Below are 20,166 nucleotides of genomic sequence, written 5' to 3' on the forward strand. Positions count from 1 at the left end.
CAGCACCTTTTCAGATTTTTCCTGGCCATCCAATCTAAATGCAGTAAGTGCCCAAGATAAATCTCAAGGCACACCTGTTACCTAAGCTGTTAAATGCTCTGCTGTTGGCCAGCATACTTCTGGTGATCTTCCATGGGTCACCTGTGAGACGTGTTCATTTCGGAAGCATTTCATCAATGAAAGATTAACTTGTCCAAAGTCACCGAACAGGTAAATGGCAGAGACAGGACTTGAAACCAGGATGGGGCTCCAGCCCGCTGGCCTCTTCTTTGCCCCTCTCTATGAGATGCTTTACTGCTCCCAAATGGATGTTTTTGTGAGAGACACACTCCCAACACCTGCATGTTTTTCAAAACTGAGGACTCCTCGTTATTGAACTGCCCTGCTATTTCTCAGATTAGTGACCAAGGAGAGAAAATGCCCACCTCTGGAGTTCTGTTTTCACCCGGTGCCTCCTCCCACCTGCCTCGCTGCCAGCACCCACAAGAAAACAAGGGAGGTACTCGGGCATCTCGCCCAATGAAACTTGATTAACGATTTGTGTTTCAAGAATGGGCGGTGTTGTTACTGGAGAACTTTTTTTCTATCCTCTGCCCCAATTTCTCCATTGGAACTCGTGCGGGTTTTGCTGGCCCTACCATCCTGGGGTCTCCAGAGTCAAAGGAGTCCAGAATGCGGTCAGAACTGCTCCTCGGGGCAGCCCAGCAAGGCCACCTTTGTGCCTTCATGGAGATATTGTTTAATTTTCACTCTTAGCTCAGGGAGAAATAAATTAAAATTCACTAAAGAGCCCGGCAACGTCCTGTGCCCTACAGAAATTATATATATATGTATGTAACTGGAGGCACAGTCCATTGTCCCAAGTCCCTTTACGGCTTATTGGTCAGAAGGGTGTGTTGCTTTCTGTGAATGAAATGTGTAAGTGGTTGAGAAAATAGAAGGTTAGGAGAAGGAAATATAGTTTAAAAAAATAACCAAAGCAACAAAAATATAACTACCCCAAAATGCAACAACAACAACAAAAAATGTTAACGCAATAATTTTTCAGACAAAATTACTATCCTCTTGGTTTCTACTCCTGACTCTGCCACTGGGTGTCTTCGGGTAAAAAATTTACCTCCGTGGAATTTTACTTGTGCCTCTTCTTAAAATGAGAGGATTGAAATAATCGCTAATGTCTTTTCTGACAGTAAACTTCAGTATTTCTGTTCCCAAACAAGTAGTGTGTAGGGTCATTTAGATATGCAGCTTTTCCCTCAGTAAAGTCATTTAAGGGTTAAAAAGGATTCGGTGTGCTGGTATTTTGCCACCTCTATAGAGCAGTTCCCAACGTGGACTCAAGCAAGCTTACCTGAGCACTGCTTCATTAACCACCCACCATCCAGTCTTATTCAATGTGCACGCACAAAAAGCCGTAATAGTCATGTGTAATGTGTTTTGGAGTGCAGTGTATTGCTCTTTTCTGAAACTTTTTCCCTTCTTTTTTTTTTGTCAACTTTCTGCATTGGCAGAGCATCTTGGGATTGAATTTATGGGTATGGATCAATCATCATTCCTTTTAGCCTGCAGAATTTAGAGCCTATGAGTTTAAATCTTTTTCCCATCCTACTCTTACCTTTCAGTTCCTAACTAATTTCCTTTTTCTTTAGAAGGGATCATACAGCTATAACAATGATTTCTCTGCTTTCAAGTCATGAGTAGTTTACTGAACAGTTACTGAGTACAGCAGGTTTTATATTCCCAACTTCAGAGTTTAAAATCACCTCACCTGCTGCAAATTCACATATCCCCCACATCCCTTGACCTACTCTCTGGCTACAATGTATAAAATCTGGGGTAAGTCTGAGTGGAGACATAAGGCTCCAGGAGAAATCAAACAAGGTGTCTGAGAACAAAAGAAGCTTTTACACTTAAGAAGCATACCACATCTTAGACTGAGGGAAGCTTGACATACAGTATAAAAATCGTGTATGTAATAATACAGTGGACTAGAAAGCACTGACATTTCAACACAATATTACATGCATGGACTTGACTTAACTCATTTTCTAGAGATGTTCAAGTACTACTCTGGTCATCTTCATTAGCTTATGAGCAAGGAAATAGAAATATGCCTTGCGCTACTTTGGGTGAAAATTAATTCCAATGCTAATGGATTCGCTAAGATTATTCAGACAAGCAATCAAATAGAAATTTTCACACTGTGGACATAAAGAAAATATCTCATACGAGCACATCCAATTTGGGGATGACTCTCTTTTTGAAGGCCTCCATCCAAAATAGTTGAGAGAAAAGGCCAAAGTCCGTCTGGAAGAGCAGGGCAGCTGAGCTACCACCCCAGAGGTTCCCCAGGCAGGGCCAGCAGGTGTTTCTGGACATCCAGCCCTAGAGCAGGGGCTGGGGGGACAAAGCAATATTCTCATGAGCCGAGTCTCTCACCATCCTATCCTGCTGGTTCCAGTGGCATCATACAGCTGTTCCAAGCTTTTGGGTGATAACATCAATGAACACCCAATCTACTTTCCCTCATTTGTTGCAAGCTCTGGCAATTACTGAGATAGAAACACAACCTGATTGCCCATCCCCTCCAAAAAGAATTCCAGGAGAAAATCATTGACTTGATGGCGAAAGTCCCCAAATTTAGGTGAGCAGACTTTTGTCCACCAGAGAACATCTTCCAAGAATGAGAAGCAAGACAGAAGGCACCCAATCACGCAGATGGCACGTGGTCTACATGAGGAAGAAAGTTGTCCACGTCTGAAAAGGCGTCTTGGCCTCTCCTGCAGGGAGAAAAAAATTCCCTCCCTTTTTCCCAACAGCATCTTTCTCGCTTTATTGCTTTGGGTCTGCTAAGCCAGTACACTGCATCCCTAAGGAAAATCAGAACTTAAAGGTCCATCAGAAATGAAAAAGACAAGGACTCTGTCTCTTGGCATGGCCAGATCAGACTTAAAAATGTGCTTGGTCTGATTCACTACAATACCGGCAGCCAAACCAGAAAGATTCAGATGTGCTTCCACTCATTAAAGCAGACCCGCCCACTGTGTTGGGATTTTTTTCTTTTATTTTAGTGCTGCCTCTAATTTTCTCTTGCCCTGTGGACCCTATCAGAGGAGGGCAAAAAAGGAATTAAAAGAACTCATTGTTGATATTATTCTTCAGGTATTTTTCCCCTAATGCATTAATATTGTAGGAGTCCATCTGATCTTATAATATCATGGAAAAATCAAATAGAAATGTGGGTGAAAATTCGGTAGTGCCTTCTGCAAATGCTAATGTGAAGGCCAAATCTGAGTCCCACATCCCTTTTCTATGGGACTTGGCTGCAATCAGTTCTTCTTGGTACTTTGGCATTACCCATTGTCCTTTATTGAACTACCTTTTTATTTCCTTGAAATAATCCATTCCGTGATTGACTTCACTGGAAAGCATGTGTGTTCCTACGTAACGAAGGAAGAGTGAGCAGGTCATACACCCTTTGTCCACAAACCCAACTCAGTCTCTTCTTTTATGATCACCTACTCCCTCCCCCACAAAAATATTTGTCAGAAGAAAACCTGGGCACGCAAGTTACCTTTCTACCCTTTTATCCCTTATAAATGTCTCTATTTTTGTAGTTTGCAGGAGCAATTCCCCAGCCTTTGCTAAAGATAGACTGTTAAGACATCAGTGAAAAAGTGCTACTGTGCCCTTACAGTTTTAAAAGAAGAGAAAATAAAGCAAGGGCAAGCGGACACCCTTAAATTGAGGTCAGGGCCTTCATTTTCTTGGCAGCAATGCTTGCACTCGTCATAGACTGCTCTGGGGTCTGGAGTTCCCCAGAGAAGGACTAGTGGGGTAGAGATGGTGCCTCTGCTTCTTCGAGATGCTAAAATCTGATCAGATGCCAAGGTCAAGACAGAGGCTTCGGCAGCATCAGCTCAGAATAACACCTCATAAAAATGAATTCCCTGCCCTGTGGCTATGGGGGAAGAGGGCTTGGGGTGGTAGACACAAGCAATTAGCATAGAAGCATTCACATTTCACTTCCTCATTTGACTTCTGCGGCACAATGTGCGACACCAGCCCTGTGTTTCCAGGTGCACTGTTTGCCCAGCAATTCACCAGTTGCTTTGCTTTCTAATTGCGGCTTTCACACCACCCGCTAGCCTAGGGTAGGAGTTATGCTGTATGGAGTAACCCTTCCATCTTTGCATCTACCTTCCCCCCCCACACCCTCTGGTTTTCTATGATTTATTTATTTTTCCTCCCTTAGTATCAGGCATGCTGTCCCAGGGACTTCAGATGGCTTCTTAACTTTTAACTTTGTTTTCCCTTGTCCTTTAATTTCCTCGCTCTCTCTGTCATTCTGTCAGTTCGTTGCTCCTCTTGGTTTGTTTTTGTTTTTTTTTTTCTTTCCACTTCCCAGCCTTTTGGCTTGTTTCTGTATAATCTGTACAGTGTTCTTGTCTTTTACCCACTGACTTCTCTTCTCCTTCCCCTCCTGTTAATAATCAGTGCTATATTAATTTGATTTGACATTGTTCCTGACCTGTTAACTGGAATTTGATTACCATGGGCTCGGCTTGTAGGAAATGTTTTGTTTCATGATAAGGCCCACTATATCATAGAAATTAAAACTCACTTTTCCATGTCAAGAAAACATCCTGTGAGATGCCCTCTCTCCATAGAGAAAAGGATGGGGTTGCCAAGACTGAGAAGGCAGATTGGAAATATTCATTGCGCGCCCCATATTGATGGCCAGATAAGGCAGTTCCATTGGTGCAGTACCCCTGGGTTTTGACCAGCTTACAAATTATTATGGAAGTAAACAGTTTACACTGCTTACTATACACAACTTAAGTCCTGCAATTATCTTCCACTCAGTGTGATTAGATCAGTTGGGAGCTCAGGGCATAAATAATCAGGGTCACCATTAAATCAGCAAATTTTATTGAGAAGAATTGATGTACCCTTAGTATAATCAAGTTCTCCCCAAAAGAAACTCATTTGCAGATGGAAAAGCTTCCATAAATTGGAGACTCTGATTGCATTTGGGGTACAGTAGTACCTCCAGTTCAAAGTTGTAAGCATTACACTTCCTTAGTATAACCGACATTAGCTAATTTGCCAAGTTGGCAATGGCAAGAATGTGTAAACTATTCCAAATCACACGTCAACTGTGCTAGTAGTTCCTTTCTGTTATCCAGTGAGTACAGTTGGTGGAGTTTAAGTATTGTCCTCGAAGGACAAGTCTTCATTTTGACCCAGGACTCTCTGATCCAGTGCCCTAGTACTCAGTCTTACTTCGTAGGGTCACATTATACCGTTAAATTACAGAGATCCTGCCTCATTTTGGTTGCTAACTACAAGCCAAGCTCATGTTTGGAAATGTTTTGTTGCTTTTTAAATAGTTAAAAGTGATTCTTTGTAAAGACCATTGGAATATAAAGGGATGATATTAAATAGCTGGGAAATGAAAAAGAAGTGGGGAGGCGGGTGGGAGACCCTGTGACGCCATTCCCAGCTCCCTTTGCTGCGTTGATTCCCATTGTCTTTGCAAGAGATTTTTTTTGTTTAAAACAAAATCAACCAAGTTTTAACCAAATGGTTATTTTATAAGTACTGCTTATGATTTGCCAGTTTAATCTCAAAAATTGCATATCTCCGTAGCTGTGATTAAAGTACTTTTATAGTTTAATACGCTTTACGGTAAATGGCTATTTGTGCTCAAAGCGTAGTGCAGAGTATGTCGGACTGTACCCTAGATTCATTTGTGGATGTAATGCAGTGTCCTGTCTCTGTTGTGAACATGGACAGTGCCATGCAGCATGCCACCTGTTCAGTGTAAGCGCCAGCCTGTGTCCGCGGCCTGTGGTGACATCTGCTCTCCTCCCTTTCCAGAAGCCGAGGAGCTCTACCAGAAGAGGGTGCTGACGATCACCGGCATCTGCATCGCCCTGCTGGTAGTCGGCATCATGTGTGTGGTGGCGTACTGCAAAACCAAGTAAACCTTCCTCCCCTGCGCCCTTCTCTCTCCTTAGCACAGAGAGGGCTTTCGCCGCATGGTCTTTGAGAAACCAGGCTCCACGACGTAGACTTGAAGAAAATAGAGCAGGGTCTGGGAAGGGCGGTCCCCTTCTTTCCCGCCGAATAATCCTTTGCAAGGGTCTTTGCTGAGGGCGCACATAAGCAAGGCTTGCCCATTTGTGTGTCGTGGTCAGTGGATTTCTGATAAGGGACCACAGCGCCTTTGATGAAGAGGCTTGCGTGGAGCAGAGGTTCACATGTGCAGTGGGTGCACACACCACACACTCAGAGCAGGGCTGGAGGCGCAGATGGTGCATCTGTCCCATCCCTGCTGTGGAAATAGGCAATTTGCACTGAAACTCGGGAGGTCAAGAGAACACTTGTTGGCTACTGAATTGCAGTTTTCTGAAAATTACAGTGATTATTTGTCAATCCCCTCTAATTTGGTCACCGGTTCAAATGCCCTCATAATGTGAGATCTGCAACAGGGATCTCATAGGAGGAAGATCAAGCAACACTTTGAAAGGATAAAGAGAAGACCTTAAGACAGATTTGTGTGCACTCTTTGGTCCTTTCAATCTGTTCCTTATTAACAAATGCAGTTACTGAATGAGATGAATTCCCTTTGTGTTTCCCTCTTACCTGCAGCTTCAAGTCTCAAATGATGTTAAGTCACAAGACTTTTATTATCTATTTCTTTATTTTTGCCATAATGTAATACTCTCTTGCTAAAAGTGCCCACAGACTATTTTATGATCGCAATGTTGTGCTGAGGAAGAAAAACAACATGATTTATATCACAAAGTCAAGGGCATGGATTGTGTTTTCTCCATACCCCACGATTTAGTATGTTGCCAGAATTGAGTAAGGGATAGAGATAAGCCTTCACAGAATCATCCTTATGAATCTCATTGATTCAATCTCAGTATTTCAATATTCATGATCCAGGTATACAAAGAATGTTACTAGAGTGAAGTCATGTTATACTTGTGCCAAAATTGACTGACTAAATATATACATGTCTTCACTCCAATACGTGCTATACATCCGTTCCTTCAATAGGTGTAGTGGACAGATTCAAAACCAACTTCATTTCCTCAAGAGATACATGTGCAAACCCATAAATGAAATCAGCTTTGTCAATTTTACAGTGCAATCAACTGTAAGACTTAAGCAAATGTAAATTGCTTAGTAAAGTTGGTATTTTAGCCAAACATCAACTTGACTTCTCTCATTTTCTCCTTTTTTATCCACCAGCAGTTCAACTAAATTTCAGTGAGAATTCCATACAGCTTTTTTAAACTGATTTACTGAGGCTGTGTAAACCCACTTCTTCCCATAGGCAGATTCTGAAGTGACGGGCCACACGTTTTCCTCTCCCTCACCACCCATCCACTGCCTTGAGTTACTTGTAGGTGTTGTTAGAAGAACGCTTTGGATGTTCTAAGAAATGTACATAATAGAAAAAATAAATAAACGGCTCCTTTTTCATATCCAGGAAACAGCGGAAAAAGCTTCACGACCGGCTCCGGCAGAGTCTTCGGTCTGAGCGCAACAACGTGGTGAACATGGCCAACGGGCCCCACCACCCCAACCCACCTCCAGAGAACGTTCAGCTGGTGAATGTATGTTGACTTTGGCCAGTGATAAAACTGAGCTTCTCTCCTCTGTTCAGTCGCCTTGAAGTTTATTTTCGAAAGCTCTTAGGCTCTTAGCTGCTGCCATTAATCACCCTGGCTTCCAGGAATCCAAGGTTTTTCCAGAAGAATAAAAATGAGAACATTTTTAAAAGTGGATTTTGTCACTGTAACACCAGCCCATTTCCTCTTTTAAGCATTCATTAAGGGGTTGCAATAATAATGTTGGGTTTGTTTTTGCCGGGGAAGACACAACTGGAAAGGAAAATATTTTTTTTTAATTAATAATGTAAGAATCACAAGGAAATGTTTTACTTTTTTTATAATTTGGAAACAAAGTCTACCCCAAGCTATAACTGATCAGTGCAGATAACTGAGCAAAGAGCTTTAGCATTATTTTTATGGGGGACAATTCACAGTGCCTCATGAGTTACTGACTGTGATTTACAAAGTAAAATGAAGTAAATAGAGACGTAAAAAGGTCAAGTGACTTGACCTTCTCAGTAGCAAAACCAGGAGAATATAATTTCTTATTTCCTAGTTCTTTCTAAATGATGCCAAATCCTCCAGATGAAAAATGCCCATAATCATTCAAATACTGTGTTTATGCTTTACCGAGCACTAGGCTTTTCTATACCTAGATCATAGACTATCAGATTCTGGAATGTGTTTAGAGATCACCTTCCAAATCTCTCTTTTTTCAGATAAGCACCAGAAATCACACATCTCAATGGTGAGCAGGAGCTGGTCTCTGTTCTCCTGACTTTTGGAATGTTATATTTTGTATTCCACTGTAAAGCTGCTACTTTTAAAAAAAAAATCTGGTGTTTGGTTTTTTATAGACAAAATGGGGAGATTCTATTTCAGGTATCATCTTCCACCCTGTAGGAAAAGGTCTATTTTGTGTTGAGCAGATATACCATAGACCTGAGTCCAGAGTTGGTGGTTACTGAACCACTAGCAAGTCTTGGAGTATAGACCTCCAGGCTATGGTTGTAAGGTGCTAGTGGGTTAACATGCTTTGTTGCCTTCCTCCCCTGAACAGTATTCCTTAGAATGTTCTACACAGCTGATAAATGCATTCATTATAGACACAACTATAATCTGTCACTAAGTGTGTTATAATTTATAGGAGGCAGAATCACTGCCTGGGTTCCAATCATAACCCAAGCTGGGTGCCTTGAGGCTTTAAACTTTCCAAACCTCATAATGAAACCAGGCAAGTAATACCTACTTTGAAGAGTTGTGAGCAGAGGCCGCGGTAAATAAGATCATCTACATTAAACTCTTAGCCCAGTGGCATTTCCTAAGTGTTCAGTAATTGCTCAGTATTTTCCTTAGACTCACTGAGTTTATACTGCCTTCCAAGGGGTAAGAATGAAACAGTACCTGACTCTAAATAGGTCACGATGGATGGCAAATTTAATGGTGCCATTGCCATCTTTTCTTTCAAGCTAGCTAGATATATTCCCCAGAGGATCTGCCTTCCCACCAAGAGCACCAGCTAGAGGTTCAAGCTTAATGTAATTTGTACCTTTTTGTTTTATTTATTTTTTTAATGTTACATTCAAAAAATATGAGGTCCCCATATAACCCCAACCCACTCACCCCACTCCTCCCCCCATAACATCAACCTCCTCCATCATCATGAGACATTCATTGCATTTGGTGAATACATCTCTGAGCACCACTGCACCTCATGGTCAATGGTCCACATCATAGCCCACACTCTCCCATAGTCCACCCAGTGGGCATGGGAGGACATACAATGTCCTGTAACTGATGAGCCTCCGGGGCGCTGAGGGTTTACTACCAAGGACCAGCTGATGATGTAACTGGAAAATGACCTTGAATAAAAGGGTCAACTCGGACCAGCAGAATATCTCAATCTACATATAATACCAGGAGTTAAAAATGCTTTTTGGACTGAATAAATGGGGGAAATGGAAAGGAAAAATGAGTTTATATGGCTATGAGTCTCCAAAAAGAGCCGGGAGGTTATCAGAGGGGTTGTCCTTATGCACACCTGAGCAGAGTCCCAGAGACAGATAAAGTAGATACAACCCCAGGTATTGGTTCTTCTGAGGGCTACAGAGACCCACAGGTTCCATGGTCATGGCAGATGGAGTTCAGTGCCATGTAAGTCGGCCCTACTTTGGAGTTTGTGTTTCTGTGTGATGGAGCTGAACTCAGATGTGATCTTTGTCCTTTTTTTTGACTTTTCACAATATATCAAGTTCTTTAAAGCTCACAGTCCATGACACTTTAGAGTGCCCTATTTCGCTGAGGGGTTTTTCCTCTTCCTTTCTTCCCTTCCCCACTTAACTCAATCTGGTTTAAATATTAACAGAATTTAAAACACAACTTCCAAATGGGCCTCTCTCACTGAGAGATGGCAGTAATATTTACTGAGGCCTGGTGATGAAAATAAAGTAGATCTGCTTGCCCTAATCAAAAAGCCCTCTGTCAGTCATGTACTGGTGAAATTTGCATCTGCTTTAACTCCTGCAGGCCTCTCAGTTGTGTCAAAATCCCCACTGGTAACAAGTTAAAACTTTCAGTTTTATCAGTAGGGCAGCATGGACTGGAAAAATTGAAAGGTAGATTCAAAAACAGGAGTCTGTTTAAATGCTTCTACTGACTTGAAATTTGAATGAAGACAAGTCATCTCTATACTTTGGTTTCACTCAAGTATCTGTTAGTCTTCTTTAGCTTGCAACACCACCACAAATGAAAATTGGGCAGATATCTGGATTGACTTCTACTCATATTTTCCATTGGATACAAAGTAGAATAAAAAGGTCTTTTTTCTGAGAAAATGTTTGTAGGACCCACACCACATGCACATTCAATCCGTAATTCATTAGCTGCTTTCATAATATAATGGAAAGACCACAGGAACCAGGATGATATTTGCCATCTGGCTCTTGGAGAAAATGGGATTTATTTTGAAGCATGTCTCCCAAAATAGATGTTTGCGTGTATTGTATGTACAATGTTGATATTGTGATTTGCATGAATCTTCACATTGTGTGTCTTTGTTTATCCAGCAGTATGTATCTAAAAATGTCATCTCCAGTGAGCATGTTGTTGAGAGAGAAGCAGAGACATCTTTTTCTACCAGTCATTATACCTCGACAGCTCATCATTCCACCACTGTCACCCAGACTCCTAGTCACAGGTATGAGAAGAAAAAATGGCATGTCATTTCTCCAAGAATGACTTTTTGCACATTGCTTTTAGCTTTCATTGCCTGAGAGGATAACAGAAGACACTTTTGAGGCAGTGAGGCATAGTAAAATGTGTGGTTTGGGCTATAGACAGAATTTGAACATCAGCTGACTCTGCCACTTACTTTATTAATTTGAGCCTCAATTTTTCCATCCCTACAAAGAGATGTTAACACCTCCCTCATAGGATTGTTGTTCCTCCTTCATTCTGGAGATTTTCTTTACTCCTGCTATACCACTCACTGAATTGCTTCACTATGCTGGGAAAAGCCTGTCTTAGAGTCTGGGTAAAACTTACAAGTTGACGTCTTCCAATGATTGTAGAGGCTTGGGAAATGTGCATGGGAGTGGATTGGACAGCAACACCCCAAATTCTCAAATGCAGCAGACTTCCAAAGTGTTACCCATGCAATGAATTGTTTCCCACTTAGCATATAGTTGCATTTAATAAATATTTGTTGAATGAGCAAACAAATGAATGAACTATATCCCTACAAAGCCCATCTGTTTCAAGATCATTTCTATAACAAATATCTTTTATAACAATCCTATTCTGAAACAAGTAATGTCATAGTGAGCCTCCAGTGCACTTGTAATTTGAAACTTGGGTCAGGTCATTTCCTTCCATTTCCCTTTTTGCATGTCATCAAAAAATTATCTCTCTGCCTCTCACATTTCCCCCACAGCTGGAGCAATGGTCACACTGAAAGCATCATTTCGGAGAGTCACTCTGTACTGATGATGTCATCGGTAGAGAACAGTAGGCATAGCAGCCCAACCGGGGGACCAAGAGGACGTCTTAATGGCACGGGAGGCCCCCGAGAGTGTAACAGCTTCCTCAGGCATGCCAGAGACACCCCTGACTCCTACCGAGACTCTCCTCACAGCGAAAGGTAAAACAGAAGGGCAAAGCTACTGCAGATGAGAACCCCAGTAAGAAACCCCCGTGAGCACCTGTGGTCTCCCCTCAGGAAGCCTACTCTTATCAGAATGAGGGCAGCAGCTGCCCGTTCTAGAAGTATTCCTAGTTGATGAAGTCATCTTTTGTGTGACTGAACTCCTGTCTTCAAAGTTGCTCGCAACGTCCCAGTGGTGGACAGGCAACAGACCCTTAAAGAGCTGGCACAGTTTGATGTGGAAGGTGCGGCACACTTGGAATTCCCAGCTCTGCACTTAGGCTCCTCCCCTCTCCAGGTCTCAGTTTCCTTGGTCATAATGATAGAGAGATGGAATCAAAGGTTTATATGGACCCTTCTCTAATTCCCCGTCATCCACACTGACACAGCGGTGGAGCTAGCCTCACGTTCTCGTTCTTTCTGACCAGTTAAATAAGATCAAGGGCTATGTCACCGCTGACTGTCACGGGGGAACACCTGCTTGCGTGCCAGCATCTAGGATCCCTTTTATGAAATTCCAACAAGGGATGAGTAAATGGATCTGTTGTGTGCTGCATCTGGCAGTCTTCACAGGTGATTTCTGAAGCAGATGCTGCCTTCCATATGGCCCATTATTCCAGAATGTTTTGGCTTTCATCCGGGGGGGGGCGGTTGGGTTGGGGAAGATAACAGCAAAGGTAAACTAAAGAATGGAGGAAAGTAAACTAAAAGAGATCCTTAATAGAAATATTGAGTTCATAGATTGTTTTGCTTCATTTTCACCTAAGCTGGGAAAGACTTCCACGCCACCAGCCCTTCTGGCCCTCTTGGTAAACTGTTGACTGTTCGTTTTCAAATTCAATGTGAGCAGTGTGTGTGTGTTATTGTCAACTCTGTCTAATCTTTGCCCACTTGCTAAAAGGTTTATGTAGTTCCATACTTACTTGGCAGTTCTGTGGGTGGAGATGATTAGGATAGACTCTTTCCATTTAGAACAGGAAGTCTTACATCAAAAGATGATCAGTGTTCAACTTGCAGGCCATTTTGAGCCCACTGGCCTCTTCTTCAAGGGCCTTCTCCCAAAACACAATAGTTCAGAGCTTTAACGAATTGAGGTTGCCGTGCAGTTCATCTGTGAAAAAATAGGCAGGGTCCAAAAGTGGCTTAAAACATTAGGCTCAAACTCATATAATTCTATTTTTCTCTATTCAGGAAGTCTCGGTGTCCTTATTCAGTCTTTTTTAAAACCTGAAAAGGAGGTTAGGGAAAAAATTCTTCCTCATCACTAGATGTGCTATTGCTCTTTAAAGGTTGGTATTTCTCTGCTGTGGTAGGCTTCCTTCTATATCCCAGGTGGAACTTTAGAGATCTTACAGATAAAAAGATGAATCACAGTTTCGTGTCAGATGACTTTGAATTAGCATCTCTCAGAGAGCTTAATTTAAGTATCCCAAAGGAAAATGCCTGAAGATTCAAGCCCCAAATGTTTCAATCTCCTAGACAGGTTCCCATTTTAGACTGGGCTAGATCTCACATCCATATCACTCTGAATCAAGGCCAAGAAACAGGAAAGTTGATAGGTTTCCTGCTTCTGTGAGCGGAGGTTCAGATGATAGTTTCCTGTGTCATCACAGGTCATGTCAAATTAGACTTTGTGAGTGCCAGTGCGAAGAAAAGAGCCATTTCGTGCTAGGCATTTGGTTACATTTTTATCAAAAGCTGAGAAATGTGACTCTGAATAAGCCACATCCTCCTCAGTGCCCAAAGTCAGGTCCTCTTATTCTGGGCATAGAAAGCATGATATGGTGAAAATAATGCACCTTGTGTCTTGAGGATGAGATTTCCTGAGCACTGTCGGGCATAATGGGACATAAGGTCACATGGTACAGCCAACCCTTGAGTAGTTCCAAAAGTTGAACCAAAGACTGATGCAGCCACGTGTTTTAGAAGAGAGCTAGACTCCATTGAGGTGACAAGAAATCCACCATAAGGTTTTTTCAGGCTTACCTTTGAATGCCTTGAACACAGGAATGGATAGTTGCAAATTGAACGTTATGAAGTAGCATTTCTTAGAAAAATAAAAAGCACACAAATGTATTACATTACTACCAGGAAAAAAGAAATCTAAGTTACTATGCTCTTTTTGTTTTGTTCTGTTTTTTCATAAGACATAACCTTATAGCTGAGCTAAGGAGAAACAAGGCACACAGAATCAAATGCATGCAGCTCCCGCTCTCAGCAACTCATCTTAGATCTTCTTCCATTCCCCATTTGGGCTTCATTCTCTAAGACCCCTTGGCCTTTAGGAAGGTATAGTATTTAAGTAATCCTTCTCTCCCTTCCAAATCCCTGAGCCTTGGCCCTTATGAACTAAGAGGGTTCCAAAACCTGGCGCCCTCACGTCTTTGCTCACATACCTTTATTTTAAATTGCGTTGAGATGGACAGTCCCCAAAGGCTTGAGGAGCCAGGCATTTTTGCTGATCTTTGCACGTGCTCCTGTAAAGAAACTCTTGGCTCCATAACCTTCCCTCCTCCCAAGGGTTCCTAGTTTAACACGTGAGAAGCATACGATGACCAGAAGTCTTTGCTCCCTGATTCTGTGCTCCCCTCCCTGTAATCTGCCTCTTCCTCCACCACACTTATGTGGGGTCTTCTGTGCTCACACAGGTATGTGTCAGCTATGACCACCCCGGCTCGTATGTCACCTGTAGATTTCCACACGCCAAGCTCCCCCAAGTCGCCCCCCTCGGAAGTGTCTCCACCTGTGTCCAGCACGACGGTGTCCCTGCCTTCCATGGCAGTCAGCCCCTTCGTGGAAGAAGAGAGGCCGCTGCTGCTCGTGACCCCGCCCCGGCTGCGGGAGAAGCAGCAGCACGACCACCGCGCGCCGCAGTTCAACTCCTTCCACCACAACCCGGCGCACGAGAGCAGCAGCCTGCCCGCCAGCCCCCTAAGGATAGTGGAGGACGAGGAGTACGAAACCACCCAGGAGTACGAGCCAGCCCAGGAGCCCGTTAAGAAACTCGCCAACAGCCGGCGAGCCAAAAGAACCAAGCCCAATGGCCACATTGCCACCAGGCCGGAAATGGACAGCAACACCAGTGCTGGGAGCAGCCACTCAGAGAGTGAAACAGAAGACGAAAGAGTCGGCGAAGATACACCTTTCCTGGGCATACAGAACCCCCTGGCAGCCAGCCTGGAGGCAGCGCCCGCCTTCCGCCTGGCTGACAGCAGGACTAACCCAGGGGGCCGCTTCTCGCCGCAGGAGGAATTGCAGGCCAGGCTGTCTAGTGTCATTGCTAACCAAGACCCTATTGCTGTATAAACCGTGAATAAACACATAGAGTCACCTGTAAAACTTTATTTTATATAATAAAGTATTCCACCTTAAATTAAACAATTTATTTTATTTTAGCAGTTCTGCACATAGAAAACAGGAAAAAAAAACTTTTATAAATTAAATATATGTATGTAAAATGTGTTATGTGCCATATGTAGCAATTTTTTACAGTATTTCAAAACGAGAAAGATATCAATGGTGCCTTTCTGTTACGTTGAGAGCAAGTTTTGTACAGTTACAGTGATTGCTTTTCCACAGTGTTGCCGCAAAACCCCCCACGTTCAGTTTTTGCTGGCTTGTTGTGCATCGCGTTATGATGTCGACTGGATGTATGATTTGCAAGACGTGCACCTGTCTCTCTGCTCATAGCAGCACCCGATCAATACGCCTTGTAATGGCACATCCATCCAAATACTCTTCTCTTTTGTAAGAAGTTTTCTTTGCATTCAGTATATGAAATGAGTTGTGTCTACTCTGCCAGCCAAAGGTTTGCTTCATTGGGCTCTGAGGTGATAGTAGATCCAACAGCATGCTACTATTAATTACAGCAGGAAACTGCATTAAGTAATGTTAAATATTAGGAAGAAAGTAATACTGTGATTAAAAATAAACTATATTACTAATCAGATGACAGCTTGCTTTTACTAAAAGGAGCTACCATTTACTTTGATTTCTTTTACCGCACAGAAAAGCAACAGTTTTAGAGCTAGCTTTGAAAATATGTTCTGGTTTGCTATCAGGGTAAATCCGGCACCTTATAAGAGGACTCAATTTCACTTTCTGGAGGAATGATACAGCAGCTCATCCAGTTGAAGATCAAACCACGGCTGATAAAGGTGCAATCCTTTCTGACTTGTGTTTTTCACTGATTTCCGAGCTCATGGTTTGTTGGGTCTTCTCGGCTCAGGAAGGCACATGTCGTGGCACAGAAAGCCCAACCCAAACAGCAGGCTCAGCAGATGGTCTGAAGTACGTCTAGAGGGAAACGTGTCTGCTGTGCACAGTGGTGACGTGTCATCGTAGAGAAGGATCTCTGCTGTAGAGTGTTGAGAAGGAGAGACTCTGGAGACACAGGTGGAGAGCAGCTGTGTGACTTGGCTGACATTTTAAACCATTTTATCAGCCACTCCTTTCTCCCCATTATTTTTCTCTCATTTTTCAATGTTGCCCTGATTAGGTCATAACCATGCATGAACGTTTTTGTCAGGAATAGCCCATGTGCAAGTGGTTTGTGATCAGTGAGAATTTTCCTGAGTGATGATTCATCAGGAAATGCCATAGTGGTGGAAAGATTGCACCTTTACTTGCAGAAGTGACCCTCACCTGGGTACTGATCTCTCAGTTTACAGCCCGTATCACCCATTTCATTTCAGCTTTTACTGTCACAAAGTGGGTCTGAGATTGGTCTAAATTTGCATGCTTCTCTTGTGATTTTAAGGAAGGTCTCTAGATATTAACATGTTAAATGAGTGCTAATATCAGGAACATAATAGGGATTTAAAAAAAAAATGTGGGCCCCATTTCATTCCTTGCCTTTCCGTTAAGTCAACCTGGATCTTTCTAGAAGACTCCTGGGAGCCAAGGGAGAAAAATAGGAAACAGGTTAGCAGGGGGTTCAAAATGCCAGGCAAGAAGTGAGTGAGAGCCCCTGCTTCTTGTTTGCAGGGGAACCGAGTCTCTTTCTTCACCAGATCCCTAAGTTAACATTGAAAGGAAAGAAATGATATGCGGGTAGGCCTTAGGAGGAAAATGTAGGCTGGGAAAGAATTACTACAATGCACGTCTTTAAGCTCCCACTGCTTATTGCAAGGCACAGAGCTGCCCGTCTGCGAGTCCTTGCAGGTGCTCCTAAGAACTGGGACCCCAAGCTTTCCTCCTCTGTTCACAGGCCACTTCCTCTGTGCTCAGCAGCATCCTCATTTGTTTTTTAACCTACATTCAGGAGCCCTTGGGCTGCACAGGTCGTGCTGATTTCCCAGTTTTGTGGAAACAAGTAAGCTCATGGCAGGGAGACGAGGACAGTCAGCGCAAAGCATTCTCTAAATTCCTTGACTGTTGCCTTCTTGAAAGCCTTGCCACATCCTCTGCCCATTTCAGGAAATTCCTACCATGGTTTAAAACCCTAAAAGTTCTGTTTCAAATGATTTGGGCCTTGGGGTGTGCAGGTGTCTCATTCTGGAGAATTTCAGGAATAAACAGAATCATCTGCTGAGCGCAATGAACATTTATTTGCCCATGATGAGGATGGCTGTACGTGTCCACCTTGCAAGTGTCCATGAAAATTGAGGACAAGAGGACAGTTTCCTTTCCGGCTTGATTCTGATCACTCACAGAAGTGTTATGTTCGTTGAGGCAGTCTTTCCCTCTGTAGAATAAGAGCTTCCCTTGACAAGGAAGTCCAGCCGACTCCCAAGGCTGCCGACATCCAGATTTGGGCCCACAGGGACATCTTGGTGATGTTCCATTGCCACATCGTTCTCCCCCATCCCTGTTTACAAACTCAGGCAGTGCAGTGGCAACCCAAAGCAGGAGCGTGAGCCCATGACCCCCGCATTTGAAAAGCTGCCTTAGGTTTTAAAGTAGTGGAAATTGCCCAGACGTTTGACTTTATTTCCTGTGCCCGAAACCACATCCCATTGAGGGGTGTGCAGTAGAGCTTAGTGTTTAGGCATCGCATATGCAACATTCCTTTTTCTCACTCAAGATTCCTTTACTAGCTCCCTGTCCCTTCTTGCCTGGTATGATTTTTTTTTTAAGTGCCTGGTTAGCCTCCTGCTTTCCAGAAAATGGCACTTTGGCGTATGTGAATGTGTTCCCCGCAGGACAGATCTCTTCCTTGCTTCAGTGTCCCTGTCTTGAAACAGGCGGAGCGTATCCAGGGTAACTTGCTCAGTAGCTGTCCCTTTCCTTTATTTTTAAATTTTTTGGCCTGGGGCTAAAAGGTGCATGGTTCATTTTGGTGGAAATAAGGAAGGCCTGGTCTTATCTTTCAGTACTGGCTCCATTCTACCAGCCACAGCGATTTCTATCCCACAAAGACCCATGAAGCACTGCAGAGGAACGCGGACAAAGGGAATGGCCACATATCACAAGTTCTAGTATATATTCTTTTGTAAATACATATTGTACATTACTTGGTTTCTTAACTCGTTTCCTGTCTTTATGAGTTGAATATCAGTTTTCACTCTCAACTTACTGTGTAACATTGTAAATAACATAATGTCCTTTATTATTTATATGTAAGCATCTAACAATATAGAGAGAGTTGTTTTCATATACGTTGAAGATAAATGTCAAAATATATGTTTTGTTTGGGTTTTTTTTTTTTTTTGGTTTTCTTTTGCTTTAAGATTATGTATCCTTTCCTGTTTCTTTTTTAAAGAATAATTTATTGTTCAGGAGAAAGAATGTATATGTAATTGAAATTGTTTGAAGAATGCACATTTGAAGGCCGTGAGGTACTGATAAACTAAAGAATTTATTATCCAAAATACTAAGCAATAAGTAATTGTGATTTATTTAAAGTTTTGTTCGTTTTCCATGAGTGACATACTGCAATAAAAAAGCTACTCTATGGAGACCTGGCAGAGTTGCTCAGCAGACTAGCGTTTCGGTCTGTTAGCCCAGCACCTTCCATCGTCACACGGCAGTTGTCCTAATTTCAAAATGTGTCCCACGGGTTCTGTCATCATCTCGTCTGTCTGTTGCTTTTGCCACACTGCCTGCTCTTGTGTCATCTCCTGCCTCCTGATTCTTTTGGCCATTTTGTTCCTCGCTGAAGGGGCCATGACTAAGCAATGTGACATCTCCTTCTCCCAGACACAGTAGCACATCCAAGAGAACATTTGAAGGCGTGATTGCCTGGACCCTGGTTGTTAGAAGGTTCTGTGATGACAGCAAGAAACGTCTTCAAACTCAGGGACGGGTCAGTGTGGTGGTCCCTCCCAGTCATGAAGGAAAACAAAGGCTGTGGTGGCTCAAAGGGATGACCTGGAAGAGAGCAGTCAGAACCTGGCCATGCCAAGCTTCCCGCTGGCGTCAGGCCGTTAATTTTCCATCAGACCCAGAATTTAGTGATTCACAGTTTTAAGAGAGGAAAAGGCTAAATTGGGTTCATTCTGCCTCATTCTACACACACACACACACACATACACACAATCAAACCAAATGCCCATCTTACAATTCAGGGAGGGGCCTGTCTGGGAGAAGTTTCCCACCTTCACAGAAATGGGGGTGCTGCTTTTCTTTTTGAAATTAGCCAGAACAAAAGCCATACTTTCACGGATAGATATTTGCATGGACTTTTTCTATATCTTCAAGTATTTTTCTTCATTATTCCGTACAGGGTAAAGGCTCCTGGTGTGTGGAGTCGAGCTCAGAGCCCTTTGGGGTACATGGTGGCCCACTGTGGAGTTGGGGTGGACCCTGGACTTCCCATCAAAGGCCACCAGCTGTGTGTACACTGCTCCTACTACCTAATGAGAGCTCTAGGAGTGTCCTTCCCAAAACAGTCTGGATGTCCAGGAATCTTAATTTGTGCCCTTTGATCATGTTCTGATTTTACTCTTTATATTACTGAATTTTCAAAGCCATCCAACACCTTCCCATTTCTGTCAACTTTGAGTCATGCACACACACCGACAAAAAAGTCCAAACCTAGTCCTCAAGTCACCCCATGCTTTCCCTTCTCCAATAGCCATTCAACCAATCAGCCATTCAGCCAATCAGGGAGTGCACAGGATATTTTTAAGTATTGAAGACTGAGACCTTTTCCTCTGCCTTCAAGTTCATGCTGAGGCTTTGTCCACTCCCCAAAACACAAACTACAAGCAGCTCTCTTAGTCGTTCAGATTAAAATAGTGTATCTAAGACATCTCAATATTTGAGGCAGAAGTGTATGTGTGTGAAAGGGATGCTATGCAGAGAATGGTGGTTCACCCATGATAAGCCAAATGACATATCTGGATACTTATTTCAAGTCTCCATTCATTTCAACTGTGTAGGCTCCTGAATGTCAAACCAAGACAGCACAGCAAACTAGCAAATGAGCTTGTCTTTCCAATCTAGTGTTCC

The 20,166-nt window shown here is 42.9% G+C and overlaps 1 protein-coding gene across 4 annotated transcripts in view; it reads left to right on the plus strand.

Moving 5' to 3' along the window:
* The window catches only part of LOC101435719 (pro-neuregulin-1, membrane-bound isoform), a 211,047-nt gene extending 192,367 nt beyond the window's left edge, over positions 1–18,680 (plus strand). For 2 of the 4 annotated variants that reach the window (XM_071212640.1, XM_071212638.1), the window contains 6 exons: positions 1,512–1,535; positions 5,884–5,986; positions 7,508–7,634; positions 10,697–10,827; positions 11,563–11,769; positions 14,421–18,680. In XM_071212640.1, the coding sequence (XP_071068741.1) occupies positions 1,512–1,535; positions 5,884–5,986; positions 7,508–7,634; positions 10,697–10,827; positions 11,563–11,769; positions 14,421–15,078 (1,250 nt within the window). In that variant the 3' untranslated portion in view covers positions 15,079–18,680. The remainder of the gene's footprint in view (positions 1–1,511; positions 1,536–5,883; positions 5,987–7,507; positions 7,635–10,696; positions 10,828–11,562; positions 11,770–14,420) is intronic. The other 2 variants (XM_071212641.1, XM_071212639.1) reach the window with 1 other exon arrangement.
* The last annotated feature ends 1,486 nt before the right edge of the window (positions 18,681–20,166 follow it).

Source organism: Dasypus novemcinctus, chromosome 29 (assembly GCF_030445035.2).
Source record: "Dasypus novemcinctus isolate mDasNov1 chromosome 29, mDasNov1.1.hap2, whole genome shotgun sequence".
Lineage (NCBI taxonomy): Eukaryota > Metazoa > Chordata > Mammalia > Cingulata > Dasypodidae > Dasypus > Dasypus novemcinctus.